This window comes from Tinamus guttatus, unplaced genomic scaffold, assembly GCF_059628265.1.
Source record: "Tinamus guttatus ecotype Peru unplaced genomic scaffold, ASM5962826v1 Tinamus_guttatus_pri_ptg000089l, whole genome shotgun sequence".
Taxonomy (NCBI): Eukaryota; Metazoa; Chordata; class Aves; order Tinamiformes; family Tinamidae; genus Tinamus; species Tinamus guttatus.
In genome coordinates, this window is record NW_028288623.1 from 4,562,131 (window position 1) to 4,584,664 (window position 22,534).

A 22,534-nucleotide genomic window follows, 5' to 3' on the forward strand; every position below is an offset into this window, starting at 1 on the left:
ACAATGGAAGGAAGAAATTCCATGCAAATTACTCAAAAAAAAAAAAAAAAAAAAAAAAAAAGCTGGAAATAAGAATTAGCTTCCGAAGACTAAACAATATCTATATAATATTTATACAGCATAGAATACCTATACAATACATAGGCATCTAATTTGCAATTTATATGATAGTGTAATGTATTTAGATATCTCAATAATCGTAATCTTCCTCACCTCCTGATGCCAAGCACTGTGAAGCTTAGAAAGTTCTTAATAAAGCAGCATTATGCACAGGCATTGCAAGTTGTTTTTTCATTTTTCTTTTTTAATGAAACTGCTGATGGAAGCATGTATTTGGTCTAGTCCTAGCCTTTTCTCTCTTGGGAAAGATTTTTTTTTTCTCCAGTAAGAAGCCAGCAAGAACACAGTAAACTCTGAGTACCTGAGAATTTCCTGTAACTTCCTCTCATCAGTTTTCTAGACAGAGCTGCTTCAGGAAAACTACAAGGAGTTATTCTACAGAAGATTGTTATGTTATTTCTCAAAGACTACAGATTTTTACTCACCTCTTTTTCAGTAAGGCACTAAAATTCAACTCTCCAGTTTCTTCATGTCCTTCAGTACTGTACAGTAACAGAAAAACATAATTAGTTTCAGAAGGAAATTGGGATGGCTTGTGTGACTAGCCTTAGATACACATGATTATTTTTGGAGGGAAGTAGTAGGTTTACAATACCTTAGAATATGCATCGGAAGGTGAACACTTACAATATCAATCATGATTTTAAGAAATGTATTTATTGAACTTGTATTTCTTATGTCATTACAATGGAGGAAATTGTACAGGTAACTAATTTGGTGGTCCTGTTGATCTGAAATGATATGACTACTATAAAAATGTTGCAGAAATTCTCCTTTAGAATCATTAATGACTCAGGAAGATATAATTTCAGGGATGGGGATATTTTCTGTAGCATGGATCAGTTAAAACAACCTTTTGTTTGAACTTTTTTTAAAGAATCATAATTTCTTTCTAGCATTAGCCTAGCTGTAATTCTTTCCTAGGGATCTTTGTGATACAGAGTGCATTAGCCTGAAAATAGTGTCACATCACTGATGCTTGGGAGAGTTGAAGAAGGAATTTTGTGATCTTATTCTGAGGTGAGATTCATCATGCAAATGTTCAGCAAGCAGCACAGCAAGCAATGGTGTGAGGGACTGATTCATGAGAATGAGAAGCAATCTCATTAAAAGCAGGGATTTTTTTGGTGTGTAATACAGTGTTATATTCGTGGTGAAGTCAGATGGAATGCACAAAGGTATTTTTGGTGTTCTGAACCAGATGTGTTTTAGCTGTGCTTCTGAACATTTGAAATGCAGACCTACTCTGAAAAGTTAATGCAGAGTCACTAAAACACTTCAGTGAGTTTAGTATTCAGGAATTTTGTGTGAAATATTGGAAGTTGCACTGATTCTCAAGGTTATTGTATCTACTATTTTCTAAAAATGTATTTTCAATTTACAAAAAAAAAATTCTTTTTCCTTTTTTATTCAGAAGCGGTCTAGGAAGTCAAAATGGGTTTTCTTCTTTTCAGTCTCCTGTTGTCAATATTTAGCTGTCCATTGACATCTGTTGTCATGAAAATAGGAATTTGGTGATGCCATCTCACAGCATTTAGGGTCTTCCATTAGTGAAGATGTCATATATGTGACCTTACATCACATTGAGCTGAGTATTGTTTGAGAAATAGAAATTACTCTCTTCAAAAGAGCTAATGTTTTCGGTTGCCCCTAATGCTATGCCTGGCAGCACAGTTTTAGTTGCTTCTGAGGAATTAATCTGTGTGTGGAAGCACCACCCAAAATGCCAGGAAAACTCATTACAGCAGGAACAAATACAAAAATATGTAGGGAAAGCATCCTCAACAAGTAACTGATTGGCATCTTACCCATATTGGCAATAAACGTTAAAAAAAAGAATGCCAAACTTTTTGTGCTACTGGCCAATGCAGGGTTAGTAAATAAATTGTGAGGAGAGGTCTTTTGTTTAAGAAAGTATTATTTTACTTCTGTGATTGCTTTCAAGATTCACTACTGCAAAGGTGATTTTCTTGTATGGATGCTCAGACTGCCAAGTATATTTTTGGCCACTTTGAACTATGTTTTCAGAAGACTTTCAATAGCAGCTGGTATTAACTATATATAAAAGTCACTAGCATATTTCCAGGTCTGAAAAGGGCTTCTTGTGATCAAATTTTCAGGAAATCAGAATCTACAACTGGGAGAGGAACTAGACACCTTATTGCTTCCCAGATGATCTTATAATCAGATTTTGTGGAAATGTCAAAGATGTTCAGCTTTCAGAGAAACAAGGCCTTAATAATTACATTTTGAAACATGCACGGAGTTAAGCCTAATCTTAGAGTTCCTGTTTTATTTATAGTTGAAGACATTGGGACCAAAAGGGGTAAGATGGGAGATCCAATGATACATTAATGATACATTAATTTGATGATATTGAATGATACTAGGTTTAAGAGTGTGACCGGAAAGGCTGGATTTTCATATACAAGTGTGATGATATGGTTTTGTGAGCAGAGAGGCAGTTAGTCTGTGTTCAGTACAGAAGGATAATGTGTAAAAATAGATGAGCGGACATGCGTATAATTTGACATTACCTTTCTTCTTGTAACAACTGTGAGAAGATGCCACTTACCAAACACATGCCTTTCCTGTAAATGAACCTGCCTCTCGCCGAACTATTCTTGTTATTATTTTATGCTCATCTTACCACTTAATTTTCTAGTCTCATATAAGTGCTAAGTACTGTAATTCATGATTTATTTAGAATTTAAATATCCAAAATCAAAGTTACAGCTAGTTCTGAGTTCTTTTCCTGATCAGAGAGAGACAGTTCATTTTAAGACTTAAATTTTTCTGCTGATACAAATGTAGGCTACCTGAGGAAGGCTGAAGTCATCCGTCTCCCTGCTGCTGCGAGGCTCCTGAGTGAGGATATCAAACACAGAGCTTCAGATTTAAACATTTCAGCTCAATATTTGGCTGCTGTATTAAAGAGAAACCTACAAATCCTTACTCTAATCTTCTGTATTGACATGGTAGAATTATTAAAGTCCTGCAGCTCCAAAATAATTCATCTATTTTAAAAAGTTATTGTGCTTTATTCCACCAAGTTGAATGGTAGCTTGGGCATTACAGCCCTCCTGGTCCTTCCTAGCTTGTCACACAGACTGGTCTGTTTACAAGAGTGTTTACCTAGGGCTTGCATGTTAAGCAGAAATGTGGTTTGGACAGAGAGCTTTCAACTTCCTTTAAGCTGTCGACAAAAATCTTGAAATGGCTCACGCTGTACAAATTTTGAACAGGTTCTAAAATAATTAATTGTGCTAGCTAGAAGAAAACTCCTGAAGCCTAATTGCACCTCAGTGAAATAACATAATGTATCTGTGGCCTTGATGTCCTGTCTTTAACAGGCACCACAGTGAGGTGGATTTGAGCATAGATAAATTCTGCAAGCCTTTTAGAACACAAAATCAAATCTGACATAAAAATGGGGCTTATACAAAAAACCTCTAGCTGTTGCCTTGGCCAAATCAACTCCTATGTTACAGAAATGGATGTCAGTTGTAATAAACTTGTGTTAATAATTTTACATATATGTATATATACAAAAACTAAAACAGAAACTGATTTACACAAAAGGAGAAGGACTACTCAAAAACAAGGAAAAGTGTTCTTATTGTCTTAATTTTTAACCAAAATCTGTATAACAACTTTGCAAATTTTACTAGTAGAAGGGTTAAACTGGGACCATATTACAGGTACAGGGAGAATTGTCTTTTCAATACTGATGCAAAACCTTGCAGTCCTCAGTATCTAGGATCTGCTTATATCTGAGCTTTTACACAGACACTTCATAGTATCCTTGTCTACATTCAACTAATTTATTTCTATAACATGAAAAAAAATAGAATGCTTCTATTAATGTTATTGGTGATGTGTTACTTATAGGGCTCACATCGAAGTCCAGATCCTCATTTAGCAAATATGGCATAACTGGAGATCATCATAGTTATTATGGCTGTATAAAGTCTTAACTCTCCTAGATGATTTCTAGGCAGCTTTTTAATCCTAGAAATATTTTCTCACTAGACATCCCCCGCTTTTGTGCTTTTTTGTATGGTAGCTTTCCTTTTAGTTAGTCTTGTCGAGCAAAATAATGTATTTCAGATCTGATCTGCATAAATTTCTAATGTATATACTCACGTGCGCCGGAAGGCAGAGCGAATATCCAAATCTCCAGTTAATGGTACTTCTGATGAGACAAAGAGTGAGGAATAAGAATGGAAGGACAAGTAAACATAATGCGGAAATCAAAACTGTGCTATTCCTAAAGCTTATCCTTTACAGCCATCTTTGTTTCGCTATTCTTGTATTTTAGATTTTGATTAATCATGTACGCTAAGACTGCGGCAGCCTCTTGAAACATATAGCCTTCACTAACAAGCTTTCCAGTGTTTAATGTATAACTGAATATAATAATTTGCAGCATGACATACTCATACATGACAGCTCTTAAAGTACCTCCTATCTACCTCCTATCTGCCTACCTAACAGCCACTATGTATCAGAAAGAATTGTTGCTGGGCATACAAGAAGAAAAAAGTAAAAATCAAGGCAGAAGAAATTCATCTTACCATTGACAGTCAGGTTGAAATTAGAACTATCAAACTTGTCCTTGGTAGACACCTCACATCTATACCCTCCTGCAAAAGTCATATTTGCTTCTATGATTTCCATTTCAAAGGTGTACACCTGAAATAGATACCAGTGAATACACTTAGAAAGTTAGAAAATGTAATGATAAAATAGATACAGATTTTATACAGCTTATTAAGACATTAAGAGAAGTAGACAAGGGGTGAAATATACCTCTGCATCCTTTTAGATATAAGAACCTCCTGAGTGTTTCTCGTTACTGCCATAAAGACTACATGTGTCCCGTTCGGTGGGAACAGCATCATCAGTACAGGTCTTCCAGAGGATAAAATGTCTCATGAGCAAATGGGGCTAAGGGCCATTTCGTGCATATATTGCCACAGCTGACACATATAGTAACTGCATGTGTGTTGCAAACAGGAAAAGTGCTTTAGTTAAACATACAGCTGTTAACCGGAATAGATGCAGGAAATTCAAAAATTAAGCAAAAAAAAAAAAGTGGCTGATTTGCATATGAGCAGGTATGCTGTATTCTATCCAGGAGAGGGTAGTAGTGCTTCATAGACTACACAGTATGAGAAGTCATGGCACAGACTCTATTGTGCTTCTGTCCTATGTATCCTTGGACACATTTGTGTCAGAAAAGGATTTTATTGAACTATTTAGAGATGTTATAGTCAGTGCAAAAAAAAGCAGTAAATTCAGGACTGATATTTGGGTGTTTGATTCATGTAAAAAAAAGATAAATCCTCCTTAAGTGTCTGTCTGATTTACTATTTTTGCTTAAATATGGTCAGGACCTATTACAGAGAAAGGTAGAGAGGTAGAAGAAATCCTGCAGTGGAGAGTAACTGATGAAACTGCAAATTTTAGGTAAGATTGAAATGTGGCTACCACTGAAGTACAAGTTGGTATTCTTGTAGCTTTTAAATTCTTCTTATTTTCCTGTGCTAGTTAATCAGTATATTTAGTGGATCACTTTTTGCACTATAAATCTGGAGGGCTTTTCCATATGTCTATTTTCCCTGGCTGATTTTCTGCTCTGTTTTCATTAGAAATAAAAATTTTCTGATATGACATTGTGCACTGAGGACAACTATGAAATTTTTCTTTATTCTGTCTTTCAGAATGACCAGATGTAAACCCCTTCACCAGTCCTCCAAATATTTTCTTACTTCTTCATAGATAAGGCTTGCGTCTGTACACATTTATGTGGTATCTTTTAATTTACCCAGATTAAAAGTTAGTCTAGAACACTGAGAACCTTACTCTGCCAATTATACCTTGTTGTTTCTATCGTAACTATCATGCAGTTGGAGATGTTTCCCCACTTTGCTTGCCAGGTCCATCCACTTTCCTTTGAACCATTTCACTGAAGGCTTCTTCAGTAGGCTCTCACCTGCCACTTTGGCAGTGAATGTGATGCTTCCACCTTGCAAGAGAAGTAGGTTAAAATGAGAGTAATTAGTGTTTAATATATACGTTAGATCATCATTGTCATTCTGTACCTGGAAAACTAAACATAGAGTCAAGTAACAGGTGAAGATTACAAACATCTCTTGGATCACAGTGTGTACTCACCGACAGCAACTTCTCCATCCTGGGGTCGCGTCACGAAGAGCCCTATGGGATCCAGAGGCTCTTCTGATTGAGGTTCTGCTAATGGAACTAAAATGAACATTAGAATTGTTAGTTAAAAGTTTATGCATCAGCTTCTGCTATAGCCTATGTTGTAAACTCATTTAGTCATTTCAAAAGATCTCTCAATATATTTCTTTTGTTTCAAAGATTCCTTATTCTTCCCTGTGATTCATCACTAGTGGTCTTTCAGCTACTATCTCACCCTCCCACTCCTTCCTCTCTCCCCTCTCCCACAATAAATTGTAGGGTTTCTCTGTGCCTCTTCCTTTCTGTTAATGAATCAGACCTTATCACAGCCTTCGTTTTTTTTTTTTTTTTTTTACCTTCTATGCTTTGGCTACTTTCTATTGATAGAGCAGGTGACTCTGAGGCAGCTGGAGCAGCTTCAGCAGGAGAGGCTATCTCAGTCTTTTCTGGGAATGTAGAAAAATGAAGATCAGAGAAAGCCATGTTTGCAGTTTATTTCTGAAGAAATTATGCAAAGGAACATCCTATTATAACCAATTATTCCACATTTTGTTATATTTATGCTTTCCTAGATCTTAGAAGATGTGCTGAAAGGAGAAAGGGCCTACTGACAGCTGGGTGACAAGTCTCTTCCTTTGGATGAGTTTGGAAAGAACTGGTGTCTAAAATTTAAATATTATAGTCTTGATGTGTAGGAACTTGTGGGCTCATAAGTAACACTTACTAGCTGTTGACTTCGGTGCTCAAAATAGAAAAACAATGAAAAATGATGCACTTACGATATTTCTAAATACTATACTTATTCATGAGAATTTGTTTACTGTTTGGAAATATTGTTCAAAATGCTCTTGCTGTGTGTGGTTTAGAAAAGTTGTAAACACAATTAGTAACTGGTGCAAAAAAAAAATCTTTTTCTAAATAGCTCTGTCATTTCCTCCTCTGACTTATGAAGGCTGGCTTATGAGTGACCCCTCAGTTAAACCATGGCCATGCAGACAAATTCATTTGTCACGACAGGGAGAGTAGAAATGTATGAAAAAGGAGTTAGAGTGAATCTCTTAAAACAAACCAGTTACCAAAAGTATTTTATTTCCTCTTCTGTACATATTAGGATTGCAGTTTACATAGCATTTTGTCATGCACTGGTTTTTCTTCTTGAACTGGATGTCTTGTCTCCTGAGAATTTATTCCTTCTATATATTCATGAGTATCTTTTCAGCTGACCAGAATATCTCACTAAAGTCATGATATAGTTGTCATACATGTAATGATGGCCATGGGGAGAAGTAAATATAAACAATCTGAGGTTAAGGCCTGTGAGCAAAATCTAAAGGGAGAATACCAAAATTAAATATCAAAAATACTTTATGGGCACCAGAAAAAGAGGAATAAGGAAGGGAAAATGGTTTCAAAAATAAGTGATTTCATCTATCCTCACTGTCTTCATACATTTTCCATATAATTTTATTGCAGGAACAGCAATTACTTAGGGAATTTAACTCTTTTTGGTTTTCCCGGGAGAAACCTGAGGAAGTTTCTTCATTTTCTGTCTGTTCTTTTTCCTGCATGCAGAAGTAAAAACAGCAGGAGATAAATAAGTAATGCAAAGTTTACTCTTTGTATTTTTACTTGTTAAATATGAGCTTCTATTATCAGTTAATTTTAGGAACTCCTTAAACACCATTGCAACACAACTTAGATTATGTTGTCTTGTCTTTTTTATTTTAAAGAAAATAAACAAGTTCAGGTTAAGTTAGATTGGTTTTGAACTGGTTAGCTTTTTTAGTTTTCAACTCCTATTTTTACTGAGGAAAGCTTCTGACATTAGCTGAGATCTCCTCTATGATCTTCGCTGTGTGGATTTCTGTCATCCGGAACAGAGGGTCTTATGTGTAGTAAATGTATTCCCCAGCTTAATATTAGTGAGTATCTTTCAGAAGCCTACACAGTTTCAGAACATTTGGCAAACCTGACACTGCTGGTCGAGTTAGACTCATTTCTGTGTACCTTATTCATGGACTTAGAACAACCAGGATGGGAAATACTGAGGAAATCAAAATTGTTTAGGAAACACTGTACCTGGTTCTTTGACTTTGAGTTCAAATTTGACCTTGGAAGATCCAGCTATTACAGCATATGTCACATCATCATCTTTTTCAACATTAGTGATGGTCAGTGAATGCTTGTTTCCTTCTGCCTTGATGATGTATTTCTCACTTCCAGTAATTTCCGTGCCAGCTCGCTGCCACTTCACCTTAATGCCAGCCTTTTCTGTCTCCGCTTCAAACACAGCTGTGCTTCCGGCTGTCGCCTCTGTTGTCTTTGGCTTCTTGGTAAATGCGGAAACTAAGACAAAGAGAAACTAAAATCTGTTCTGCAACTGTGGCTTATCTGTCGTAGTTAGTGGTTGTGGCTACAACAGCTGTCTACTTTCTCTCCCACCTGCCTATATAAGATACAAATTACAACACTTTCCACAGAGAATTTGTGGAATTGTCTTTGTTCTTGCTTTGTTCTGCCTCTGATTAACATGTCATATCTTTTTCATATTTTAATGATATAAAATGGAATGGACTGGAAACAGCACGGTCCCCTTTCTCATTTCTTTCCCACTAATGATTTTTTTTCTGAGTGAATGTAGTTATCTATGGTAAGTTGGTATGATATGTATCAAGCTCTTTGCATTCATTTACCATGAAGTCTTACTTAGAAAAAGGAGACTGTCATTAATTCTGACCTAGCAGTTACATAATAGTGCCGTTAAGCAGATAAACCTTGCATTGCAAGTTAACTTAGTTTAACAAGGCAATAACATATCCTTGTCTCCGTGTGTATGTCTGTGTGCTTGAAGTTAGTCTTGAATTACATGGTCTTGTGGGAGCGAAAGGCAGTATATATATACATGTTGTTACTGATTAAGACCTCTGTCAGCAAAGATGTTCACCGTGCACTGATATCAGTGGGAATCAGTGAAGAACCCAGATAACGTTATGGAACTTACATACCTGTGAGGGCCTGGACTTCAGCTCTACAACATTTGCTGTAGTGGAAGTCATTATGAGGGTCTGTTTTGAGGAGAACGCAAGCATCTATAATCTTTGCCTTAATTGCTGTCTACTGAAATGACTGGCTCAATGAGACTTTCCTTCCATCTCAGAGAATACAATATTGGTCTTTTGGTTTAAATAACCAAAGAAGAAAAAATAATTCTTACTAGTGTAATAGCTTCGTAAAGTACATAATCTTGGTATTCTGGTTATAATATTTTTCTGTCAAAAGACCTAAAATTTTAGATTATATATGTAACTTTGTGGTTAATTTTTGATGTTTGTGTTTTGAAGGAAAAAAAAATGCCAAAACAATTACAATGGCTTGGAGTCTCTTTGGAGACTGTCCTTTGCTTATTTAGGAGAAGTGTTTTTTCTTTTTTCCTTTTTTTTTTTTTTTCCTGTAGCAAATGAAGGAATTTCCATAATGCAATAAATTGGTGACCTCTCCTTCATGAACTGTTCCTCCCTCAAGACTGCAGTTAGAGCAGTAACCTGTGCCCTAGTATACTGCAATTATTAATGGTTCATCTGTAGCTCTTCTGTTTTTGCTGATTAAGGCTTTTGTGGAAAGAATGGCATATTTTTTGTAATTTAAGCTGAAATATTATCCAAATCTGTTTGTATTCAAATGTTTAGCTCAGCATTAAAAATTATGCATACTTGCCTACATAGTAGTCTTGTAACAACTAGTTAGTAATAATTAGACTACTAATTAGTAATAATTAGACAACTAATAAATAGACAACTAATTAGTAATAATTAGAAAACTAGTTGTTACAAGACTCTATGTAGGCAAGTATGCACAGCTTTTAATGCTGAGCTAAACATTTGAATGGATCAAAATACTTCCTTTATGTGTTAGGAAGCACTTAGGCTACTGAAAAGAATTAATTAAATGATTATAATATGGGAAGAGAGTAAAACTTCTGTTTTGACCCATTTATGATCAAATTAGTGCAATAGGTAGGAATGAGGAAAGCAACCATGTATCTGGATTTTGGGCTGCTATTATCCTAATCTTTCTCAGGATCAAGTTTTTCTGAGGTAACTTATTTTACTGAGTCCCTTACCCTGATTTCTTTATTTAGATTTTTTTTAACTTTATTTTGAAGCAAAATTCCCATTTTTTGTTCACATTTTGGCCTTAATGGCATTTGTTATCTTTTTGCTAATTGCTAGAAACAATGGTCATCTACAAAATACAAGTTATTAATATTCTTATTCTGAATGTTTTTCATCTTTTTGTGAATAATTATGACTTCTTAAGAAACATTTTAACTTTCCACTTCATAGCTATGCTTTTATAAAATAACAATAATCATATCACAATTGAATCTGTTGCAACTTTTGCAAATTATCTGTGTCTTTTCTACTTGGGCAGCAATAGTATCTCCTCTAAATAGGTTTACACTTTCGATGCTACTTTTTAAAAATGAAGGGAACATGGTATAGAAATATTCTAAAAGAAACAATTTACATTCATGTTCAAACAGGTGCTTTAGTATAAATTTAGTGTGTTATATGACTTATAATGCCATCTGTCCATTGCACAAAATCTGTTTTCCTGTATCATGTCCTTAGATTGCATAACTGCAACTTATACCTGAAAATACTTTGCCTGATGGCCTTTGGACGGTAATGATAATACAGTACATATTGTCTGCATTGTTTTGCAAATAATTCAAAGAAATGTCTTACGAATATTTTCTGTAGCGTGTTTTATTTTGCCACACTTTGTTGTATAAAACAAGTCTGAAATAGATTTTCCTGTCTTCCCTACCCAACTCCCCATTTTATCTATTTGCTGAGAAAAATGGTTTGTGCCTGAGCTCAGGCAGGACAGAGCTCTTGTCGCAGTCATCTGCGTGCTTTTCCTCCATGTTCAGATACAAGTGTTTGAATCCTCCTCTGTGGGTGGAATTTCTCTGCCTGCTTTTGAGTTTTTTCTCCCCTCAGACCCAGTATCCAAAGTAGTGTTATTGTTTTTAAACTGAACATAGTCCTTTATTATCAGATGCACATTGTTGTTTGCACACCCTTTGATGCAGTAAATACCACTGCCTGATTCTTTGAGGCAGGGTATCATGAATAATTGCACAAGAGTTATTGTAGACTGCAACTTTCATGGCTAGAATTCAAAAGATATTTAAAGGCTGCTAGACTACCACACTGTGGGGAACCAGGTCAGTTTGCAGTCCACTTCTGAATTATCTACTAGCTGGCTCCTCTCCCTTTAGCTCTAGAGATAAAGCAAAAAACAGGCACATTTTTGTCTCTCGAGTGCTATCATCATCTCTCTTCTATTTAATCACAAGAGAATCCATAAATAAATTAATTACTTAACAAGAATGTGGCCTGTAAATGTTCCAGCCTACAAATGGCATGGTTTCAAGACATGCATACTTGGACGTAACTCTGTGATCTGCTGCACACCCTGCAAAGTGGTTAGGTTTCTTACATTTACTTAGATGACTCAAGAAAAACAGATTGCTGGCCAGAACTAAATTCACAGTGAGAAATCTCCACCACCGCATTTTGGAAATATAAAATCATATGTAGGAGTTTAAAACCGAGTTTCTCCATCTTTTCTTCTCCCCCCCCCCCCCCCCCCCCCGCCTCTATTTTCTGGCCAAAAAACTCCTTTCAACTGCCACTTTAGAATGACTGTGAATATCAACTAAAGCATAAAATTGGACAAGCCCAAAAGATTCCATGAGAAGGAAGAACTGCAAGAACAGCTCCAGAGAACCCACTTTCTCGTGGATCGGGGAGTTTCCAAGAGTCATTTTCTTGCACTTCAGGTTCAGAGTCGTTGGATGATGTCCAAAATCGTGTCTCTGCTTATCTATCTGTATTCCCCTTCAGCCTTCACTGTGTATATTTGAAAAGGAAAAAATCAGGTTTGTGTAACAGGAGACTAAGAGAAATTATTTTGTTGCACAAAAGAGATTGCTGAATAAGTATGTGAGGAGAATCCTATCATTTTTCCTTCTGGGTGAAAAAATGAGATCCTTAACAGGAGACAGAGAAATAAAAGAAAATATCTAACTCTCTGTCAAGCTGTTAGTATTTCAGCTGTTCCCAGTCTCTTGTCATTCAGAGTATCTGGTACTTTGAGTACATTCAGGGTCACTTCAACATTTGCTTTCCACCCAGATACACCCCTCTGAGTTCCAGATATCCATCCCATATTCAGAACACTTTTGGAGACTACTGCCACTGTCAGTATGGAAAGCCCAACAACTGCTACCCCTCTCATGTGATGCTGTGGAATGTCTTACACCTCTTAGGCACTGACAGATCTCAGGCAGTAGCACACGCTCAGCCGCACTACAGGCAAACGTGCCTTTAGGAGCCACTGCACTGAAGCACCAGGTGTCCCGTGGGCCCCCGCTCTTTTTGTTAATGCTCTACTTCCCCTTCAGCTCCAAGCCATGCTGCCCTGAGGAGAAAGGGGTGACGTTATATGCCATAGAACTTCAAGGAGTAGGGCATAGACACATATGAGCTACCAGTGCTGCTGATGACAGGAATTATTGAAAAGGATGGGAGGGATAAGAGCTGTGCATGGGGCGAGGGAGATGGAGGACTTGAACTGCTGGGGGAAGTTCATATGGGAAGGAATAGGGACATGGTGCTAATGAAAGGAAATAGAGCTAAAACCACCTTGTAGCTATCTCTAGTCACTCATGTCCCAGACTGCTATAATCACTTCTGATTTCCATCATACAAAGCACTGCATATAATTTTTGAATAATGCAAAACAGAATTTCTACCCAAGGCAGAACAGGAAAGTGGTGGCATGTGGTCTGAAGGAGCCTTGTAGAAAATGTTTCTGTGCCTTATGCTCCTGTTGTGACCTGTACTGAAGGCAGCCATCCTTCAAGAGCATTGTAATAACTAGAGGTGGTTCTGTACACACAAACCATCCATTTGTGCTTGTAATGTAAATTGCAACTTCATGAGTTGTTAAAAAAAGCTATCATTAATTGGAGCTCTGTGGGCAGATTGCATTTTATTAGTAACTCGTTAATAGGTCTTTCAATCATGAGACTGGAAGAATTAAAAATACCTAAACTTTTGGCCAGATCATACTAGAATTAAATCAGTTAAGTTCCAAAAATAATTTTCCTAACTTTTCTCCTCGGTGAAATCACAAAAGTAGTATTCTGCATTCCTATCCCTTCTATCTGTTAAATTTTCATACTGAATTTTCATGCTAGTGTGCTTTTTTTATATATTCATTTTCATTCTTCCTCCCTTGCTTCCCGCCCTGCTCTGAAGCAGCCTCTTTCTGACATCCACCAGTCTAATTTACTCCACAACTTCCTTGTGCTTTCCTGTGCAAAGATGTGGAAAGTAGCTAAACTGCTACCCAGGCCACTAGCCATTGCAGGGATCATTGTTTGCTTTGCCCTCTCACTGATGTGTCTGTATCAGTTCACTGGTGTGTGTGTATAGACAGGCCCTGCTTTTCTGTTGTCTTTGTGCATCTTCGGAGCATCAGATAGCTCCTAAGTACTGCTCTGTCCCTAATAAGAATAAAAATTAGTTTTAAAGGCTACAAGACACGCTTCTATTTGATAGTTTAAAAAAAAAAAAGGAAAAAAAATATATGAAATAATGTTTAAATAACCGGAATCATTTTAATTGCTAGCCATGTTCTCTAAATAATTTTGCTTGTTAAGTATCACAAGCATGAGATGGAAACCTTATCTTACAGTCACTGAATCTTGAAGTATGTGTGATGTATCTGAAATCAAAGTGAGGGAGAAGTGAGGATTCCACACAAATTATTTTCATGAAAGTGAGAGGAGAGCCATTCTGTTGCTGTTGATTTCATGTTGCTTTTCGGAGTGGGGGCTTTCGTTTCAACACTCATCATTATTTGACTTACTGTGACTTTGAGATGTGCGTGAAGGAGAGGGATATAAACATCAGAATAAGGCTTTGAGAGTGTGTTTCTGCTGTACTAAAGACGTGGGATTTTTTATGAGAATGTCATGCATCTCGTTGAATGCACAGGCTATAAACTGTCAGAATTTGTGATGAGTATAATTAGAAAAAAAAACAGAAAGTACAAGCTTGCTCCCGCAGAACTGAGTTGGCTTGCTACATGTTCAGTGTATTTGATAGTGAAATATGTATATCGCTAATGCATATATTGAGATAATATTTAAAAATGAGCTATTAGCTTTTGAACTACTTTAATTTGTTAAGGCTTCACATTGAAAATGTATCTTTACGTTTGTACTTATTCTTGGCATCTAGTTTTCCTGTTATATCATTTGCTTTTCCATTGAGTTAAAAGCCAAGCTGTGGATAAGCAGACCAGTAATGAAGCTTGTAAATTCCTTATATGAAGATATATGAAGATGCCGTGCATTCCTTAATCAGGAGCTAAGTGGCTTCTTGCGATTACAGGCTTAATCATTCCTTGATCCAAAAGCTATTGAGCTACTCAATCTTATCATTCCTTGCCTAATTCAGCAGCTGAGATTGGTTAGTGAAACTATTCCTTGCCTGTTGCTCGTGTTACAGGAATTTACAGTCACCCATCTCTCTATTTGTCCATCATGCTTTCTGTAGAATGGGAGTGATAATATTTGGCTTGGCTTGAGCATTAAATTACAGAAAATGAAAATGCATCTATATGAATTATTTATTTTTGTACAACTGCAGTGCACACGAGTTCTTTACTGTGCTACACATTTGCAAATCTAACATGAGGAGCTTATATTCAAACTAAAATTCTACATCCTACTTGGAATTATGCAATATATTTAAAATATTATTACAAAATGTCTATAGCTGTGATGCACTTACAGCCAGGTTATTTATAAACCTTTGATAGAATTTCCTAACACGAAATGCAAAATCTAGACTCCACAGTGTATAAAATATATGAAAAAATGGACTGATTTTCAGAGAAGATGATTAATGCCAGACTTGTTTTTTCCAGATTTAGTAATGCCCACATTTTCCATTAAGTTGCGTTTATGTGCTATATTTGATGTTTAAAAGTCCGCTGTTTCCTTTTACTGTCTGAAAATATTGTCACTGAAATACTTCAGGTCTTTTAACCTTTGTTGACTTATGCAAAAAGAAAAAACAGATCAAATCTTCCAACAGACAGCCTTTGAACAAAGACAACTGTGAAATGCTTAAATGAGAGGGACAAGAGGTTCTGCAACTGAATTCTGCAACAAATGATGTTTTTTTCAATGCTTGATAATTTGCTCTGAGACTGAATGCAGATGTTATAAATGCTGTTGCTGTTGAGGAGTTTAAAGATTTTCTGGAAAACTACTGCAATGTTTCTGCTATTTTGTAAAGAAATAGGGCAGTACCTCATCCTGAAGTATTTTAGCTGGAGAATTCAAAGTCTGCTGGATAATCAATTTCACTATTTTCGTTTACTCATTTACAGACTCTCTCCCTGCCCTTTTTTTTTTTACATAGCAAAGGGATTGTTAGTAGAGCAGATACAGATGGAACATCTCTGATCGTTCTTTAGCCTGAAGCATTTTCCCTTACCTCTACACTGGATGCCCTAATTCCAGTAATACACACTAGAGTTCTCCAATGTTAAAACTAGATGATCAGCAAAAAGCAGGAACCACGATTTGTTCAAGAATGAACTGCTTATTCAGCCCTCCTGAGATCACGCTCAGTGTTATCCTATCTTCAGATGGCTCGAACTATATAAACAACATGAGATAGAAAACCAAAGGGATTAATACTTCTTTGGAGAATAAAAAGATCCTCTCTAGAAATTATGAGGCTTGTGACTGGTTCTGTCTCATTCAGAGTGGGTAATAAGAGCTTTTCCTCCCCCTGCTGTGATAATCACAGTGTTTGGGCTTGTTTGTTCATAGGAATTGTGTAGGATTAGTAATGTTGGACATCTGTTAGATTTCTTGTCTTTGGAGAATAAGTTCCAATTCTCTTTGCCATTAACTAGCAAAGGCAGGCAACTTCACAGTCAGAGAAGCCCTTATCTCCCATCCAGACAGAAGCAAAATGTTAATTTGAAGCTTTTAATCTATGCAAAAGGAACTTACATGTGCAAGAATTGACTGCTTTATCACAGGTAGCTAAACCGTTAGCAATCAGAAGTCACAATGCCTAGGAGATTACACTGCCAATTTTCACCTACTCGGTCATATTTCTTTTTGCCATCATTGGCAATCATCAACATTAGACATTTCAAGACATCTCAAACATCATGTGATTTTAAAAATCAAATGGGCTTATGAATATCTTGTCTTTTGTGATTGATGAGCCTTTACAGCTCATAATTTCAAGGTTTTCTCTCAGGAGGTCTGGTATATACTTTTATTTTTTATATAACATTTCACTTTCATTTGGTTCCAGAAACTGCAGCTCAAAGAACAATGAATGATGTGATAGCTGTTATAGAAACTGAAGAATTGGTGACACTGCTGTCACTTCAGAGTTATAGCAAATAAGGGACATACAGAATCTTGTTGAAATAAGCCATGCTTTGCTGTTCTTAATGAAAGACAAAGCTTAGATTTATGATCTGTCTCTGGCAGCAGCTGATTCCAGATATTTGGACAAAATGAAAGATCCTTCCAACAAGTGTAGACTCTTTTGTTATGGTAGGCACAGCAGATTTTACCTTGGACCAGTCTCAAAGGGGATCAACGCCTGTTCCATCTTTTGCAAAGTACACAAAGGCCTACATTAATAAGCATCAACAGCTAGTATTGACTAACTCTGAAAAGGGCATGCTGTAAAAAAAAAAAAAAAAAAAAAAAAAAGTGTACTTTGTATTGTACATTCAGGTTATTAGTGATTCTTAGTATGCGAATCACAGATTTAGTACAGTTTCCTCCTCCACATGTTCTCTATACACAGTTTGCAAATGAGCGTAACTTTGCCTTTCAACATCTTTAAAAAAAAAAAAAATTGTAGACATAGGATACTCCCAAGCCATTTTTCTCTGTCCACACACGTGTTCTGCAGGCAAACTTTCCCTAGTTCTGCTTCCCATCATTTCTTCTTCCACCTTCTCAGACACACTGTACCCTTGCACATTGCAGCTCATTTTATACTTTCTAGACCTCCTCTTCTTTCCTGTGCATCTTCTGAGTGGCCCCTTAGTTCTTAATTTCAAAGAGAGTAAGTTTTGAACTACTCCCATTAGCTGCCATTTCAGCTAATTTTCTGCTGCTAATTTTCATAGAGATTTTACTACCAAAAAAATATCATCAGAAGTTGCTACTGATACTTCCTGGAAAGTATCAGGAAAAATAACAGGAGATGTTTATACTGCCCCAAATGCCCAATATACAGACGACAGGCTTCTGTCACAGCCCTGGAGGTGCCTGGGAGAGGAGGTGAGAAAAGGAAATCATTTGAGAATTCAGTATATTTCACCTCTGTCCCCTCCAGTCATCCAAAGTCTCTGGAGACAACTGTGGCTGAGGGTTGCCAAGGTAGTTACTGGTTTCTCCAAAAGATCACTTAATAATGAGTTTATAAAATATTGTCTCATTTCTCTATTATTTTGTTATTGAGGCATCATTTCTCTAGTGTGCAAAAGCTGGCCCAACATTTTTGCCTGCCAAGCTGTTCTCAACTTTTGCCTGTCAGTTGTGATCCTTACCTGTTTTCTTTACAGGCTCTGGCATCTTCCCTTTGTTTCTGCTGAAACTCCCAGTTGTATCTAGAAACCAGGATCCGAGCTGGACAAGAATGAGACTGCAGGGCTTTTGATACCCCTAAAGAAACACTGAGTGGAATCCTCCATCTTGCTCCTCCCCGTTGATCCCCCACCGTTGTCGAGTACGGCACCTTATCAACAGCAGGACACACTTGACAGGCTACATCAGCCAGGATAAATATAGCCAAGTTCCAGGAGCCAGAGAGCTCAAACCACCCAAGACTGGCTACCACTGATCTGCTGATACAAACTGGAGCGCAGTCTGATGCTGCACGTGCATGCAATACTTTTTGTTTCCTCACATGTATATAATTCATTAAGAATTCCTGCACTGCCCATGTTCACAGCACACTTTGTAAGCTAGATTTGACAATTATATATCCTGTATGCAGGTTGTATACTTATTGTATATATTTGCTTGCATACTTGCTGCCTTTTTCAGGCTCTGTTATTGTTATAATTGGGTCAGACCTGAACAGCTCTTCAGAGAGCTTTTTTTTTCTCTTCTGCTGAACGCTGTGTTTGTAGAACTAAATATGAGCCTTCCGGAAGGAACTTATTTTTTCAGAAACACTTGTACATTTGCACATTACTGACATTTGCAGTCACAACTGGAAAGCATGACACTACTTATATAGTTTCAGTCATCCAACCACCCACTTGTTCTGCAGCATAAGTGTCTTAAACTGATAGTTTTTTTTTTTTTTTAAGCACTATATGAAAAATGGTTTCAGGTCTTTATTAGAAGTTTTAATTTTGCTGAATTACATAGAAGAGATACTAGGGGGATAGCTCACCAGGTAATTATTCTGATATTACCATTTCTTGCTCCCCAATTAGTCATTACTACTAATTTATTCATGCATTTAGGATACATCAATATAGGAACTGAGGGCAATCATACCACTGTAGACTTTGTAAAATATCCATTTCCTGTTCCTTTTGTCTCCCATTTTGGATTTTGAGTGTTACAGGGGAAACTGTAGGCCTGGCATTCAGCACATTTTAGCTGCCTCCAAAAACCGGAAAAAAAAAAAAGTTGTTTTAATTGCTCTTGATGTACTAACCTGAACAAAAATGAGCCTACAGGATTTCTGCTTTTATCAGGGATCTTAGAATATCTGGGTCTGCGTGCAGCCCATCATTCACTGTACTTTGCATTTGTCCTTCACATCTGATTCTCTGGGTAGACTGACAGGGTAAATATGAACATGCAAAAATGACTGCTTTTATGCCTCTCCTGATTTTGGGCCAAATACTTCCCCTTGCTTATATAAGGAGTTATTTACACATGAGTAAGGAAGACAGGCAGGATGTGACCATCCTCTGGGCATTTTCCTCTGTTTCTAAAGGAGCAGAGTTTAGTGTGATATGATTTTGACCTGTGTCTGGGGCATTTCACTGAGAATCAGGAAATCTAGGTCGTTTTCTTGGTCTCAAATGCTTTCTCAGAGCTTGGTTCCCAGAATATCGAAAACCTGCTACTTGGCTAGTGAAGATCATCATTATTTTCTTAGCTGAGTGGAAGCCACTTCTGCAGTACTTAATACTTGAACCTCCTGTAATCGCCATCAGGATATTATTTTCCTCAACAATTATATTGCCTAGAGAAGTTAGTTTTGCTACCTCATACTTTCTCCGTCTTCTATTAGTGAGGAATTGTTTTTACTGAAAGCCTATATGCTTATGCCCTAGGTACTTGATTGATAAAATGCATAATATACTGAAGATTTTTTTTGCTTGTTCTGGATTCATGAGATTGTTCAGTCCTCAAGGCACAGTTAACGTTATAGTGTTTTATTAGCAACAACTAAAATAAAGTGGAAATAAAACCATTTATATGGCTTGAAAGGAAATGCATACTTAGGCGCAACATCTTTAAAATACAAGCATCATATTTTCCAAACCTGTGCTCTTTCAGTAGGGATGTCCAATAAGAAATGCTTTAAAGCAAAAAGCAAGACCCTGAAGTAATGGAGGGGTCAATTCATATCTAATACAGATCACGTCCTGGATGCTAGTAGAGATTGGCGCAATTACATCCTGATTTTTCCTTCAAAATCTTGCAACTCTCAGCATTCTTGACTCACCTGAACATTCTTTTCTTTCTCAACAGTTTTCAGTCATGATTGTTCCACTCTCAAAATACAGGTCCTGTGTAAAAATAGGAACTCCATTGTTGATTCTGAATGTCTTAAGTTTTGATTTGAATAACCTCATTTCTGGGAGAACACAAATTGTCACTCAGTGTTTAAATGTTGTCTGTACTTTTATTACAGCACTTCCTATTTTTTTAAGACAAAAGATAAAGCTGTGTAATGCTGTGTACATAAAACATATTAGTTTCTGATAATGGTGTGCATGTAACAGATCACTGCCTCACTTATAAAACGATGTAAGAGATCCTCTAGGGTAGATGAAAAAATAATCCTGCCATCTCATGGCTGATAGAAGAATTGAATGTGAATGTTTCCCTTTGGGAAAGTATGGGATGCTCTAAACCACAGTACCTTTGAAAGGTGATGCAATCATACATGAGATGAAATTCTGAGGGTATTACTTGAAGGCAACAGTTGTCTATAAGATGTTATATCCCAGGGAAATTGAAATAAGTTTCAATAAAGCTTATTTATGACAGATTCTTAGAAACTTTTTATAGGTTTGAAAATTTATGGATTGTTGTAAGTTGCTAGAAACATTTTCCCAATGCCTTTTATGTTCCCAATCTATAAATATATATACCTGTGTATAATTATTCCTTGTGATTGCATCATTTTCCCTTTCAAGAATGTTTTTTAACCCATCTAAAACACTTGCCATCTTGTTTTCATTGGATCTCTGCTCACCATTTAATTTAATCTATTCCATATTCATCTCATTGTAGATTTGATTCTCTTTGTAAGTATTTAGAGGGAGCGGTTTTAATTCAGCAAGCTACTGAAGAGCTTTAAATATGGACTTTATTTTGACTACTTTTGTGCTTGGAATTTGACTACCTTTGTGCTCAGTACAGTACATGTTTGATATATGTACTGTACTGACCTTAGTCCATGAGCTGTGTATTCTCTACTTTCCAGGTTTTAGAATCAAGTTTAATTTTCAGAGAATATGAGTTTCTTCTCCTCCTAGTGATACAAAGCAATAGGAATTACCTGATCTGAAACACAGGATTGATCATATTTCACAATTATAACTTTACAGTTTTTGTGATTTTACATATATTGCTTAAAATACGTCAGCTTGTTCAGCAAAGAGCAAAATAATTGTTTTCCCTGTTATTACACTTCTGATTACCAGGTGGCAGCATTGTAGTGTTAATGAACTTTTTTCTAGCATTTTCTATGTTTTGTTTATTTATGTAGCCACTTTTAATATCAAAAATGCTATGCGAGTGAAATATAGGATAGGAATTGCTTCACTGGCCCCAAAAGGGGTCCATGTGTGTAGTGGAATGTGTTAGCTTCTTCTCAGGACACAACACTAAACAATTTTTAAGAAAGTATCTGAAGATTTGTCCTCTACCGAAGTGAAACTAATGTACAAACATGTAAAGAAATACGTAAAAAGTATCTTTGGAGTTTTGCTAGAAGAGTAAATGAGAGGGAAAAGATATCATTTCTTGTCAAAGAAACAATCTTCGAAGTCTGAGACAGAGTTCTGTGCCAGACAGTGGCTTCTGTCATATATATCAGAGACAAGTTTAAAAATGATAGTAATAGATGACCTGCAGTGATAGGCTGTGTGATGGATGTATCTTCCTCATTTTGGATAGCTACAGCATGGCTTACACAGAGGAACACAAGGATTTATTATTTATAGGCAAAGCCAGCAACACCTCCCTCTAATAAGACTATCCAGCTTCCCATTAAAACAATATGTTTTTAAATGGTTATGACTTTGACCAAATTTAGCTATTCGCAAAAAATGTATACACTGCTTGTATACTTCAGGCATTTTAGCTTTTTGTTTCTGATACATCATGTGCTTTTTTTTCTTTTCTTTTCTTTTTTCTTTTTTTCCTCAATCCATCTATTTGCCTTTCAGGTTTGTTTTGTGAAAATATCACCTCGGCTACCCAGTAGTATCTAAGGACAAGGTCAGTGCAGCTAACTCGCAGTTTTCTGGATTGCTGGTTTGCTGGTACAAATGCTACAAATAGATAGAACAGATAGCTGAGCTGGCTATGTGCAGAGCACGGGTCTAGCAGGATTCATTCGCTTAAGTGCTGTGCCCATGAAACGAGCTAGACTGTTTCCAGGAAGAACGTGGTTTCTTAGTACTGTTCTTTTGAAACAAGAAGCTCTGGGGCATATGGCACTTGACCTCAATGACTGAACTCAGGTCTTAGGTGCTTGCTAGACCTGAGTTAATGCTGATCCTGCTTATTACAGCTTGTCCTCGAACAACCGTTTTATATCCTTACACTGCACGTCTCATACTTGGGATCTTCCTGGACATTTGATAT

General features: G+C 36.6%; 1 protein-coding gene across 1 annotated transcript in view; it reads right to left on the reverse strand.

Moving 5' to 3' along the window:
* MYBPC3 (myosin binding protein C3) overlaps window positions 1-18,037 on the reverse strand; it is a 61,656-nt gene extending 43,619 nt beyond the window's left edge. The window contains exons 1-9 of the mRNA XM_088520411.1: window positions 18,013-18,037; window positions 8,407-8,673; window positions 6,684-6,773; window positions 6,301-6,387; window positions 6,003-6,151; window positions 4,698-4,815; window positions 4,267-4,315; window positions 2,940-2,984; window positions 546-602 (exon numbers count right to left, since the gene is read on the reverse strand). Coding sequence (XP_088376537.1) covers window positions 546-602; window positions 2,940-2,984; window positions 4,267-4,315; window positions 4,698-4,815; window positions 6,003-6,151; window positions 6,301-6,387; window positions 6,684-6,773; window positions 8,407-8,673; window positions 18,013-18,037 — 887 coding nt within the window. The remainder of the gene's footprint in view (window positions 1-545; window positions 603-2,939; window positions 2,985-4,266; window positions 4,316-4,697; window positions 4,816-6,002; window positions 6,152-6,300; window positions 6,388-6,683; window positions 6,774-8,406; window positions 8,674-18,012) is intronic.
* Window positions 18,038-22,534: the final 4,497 nt, after the last annotated feature.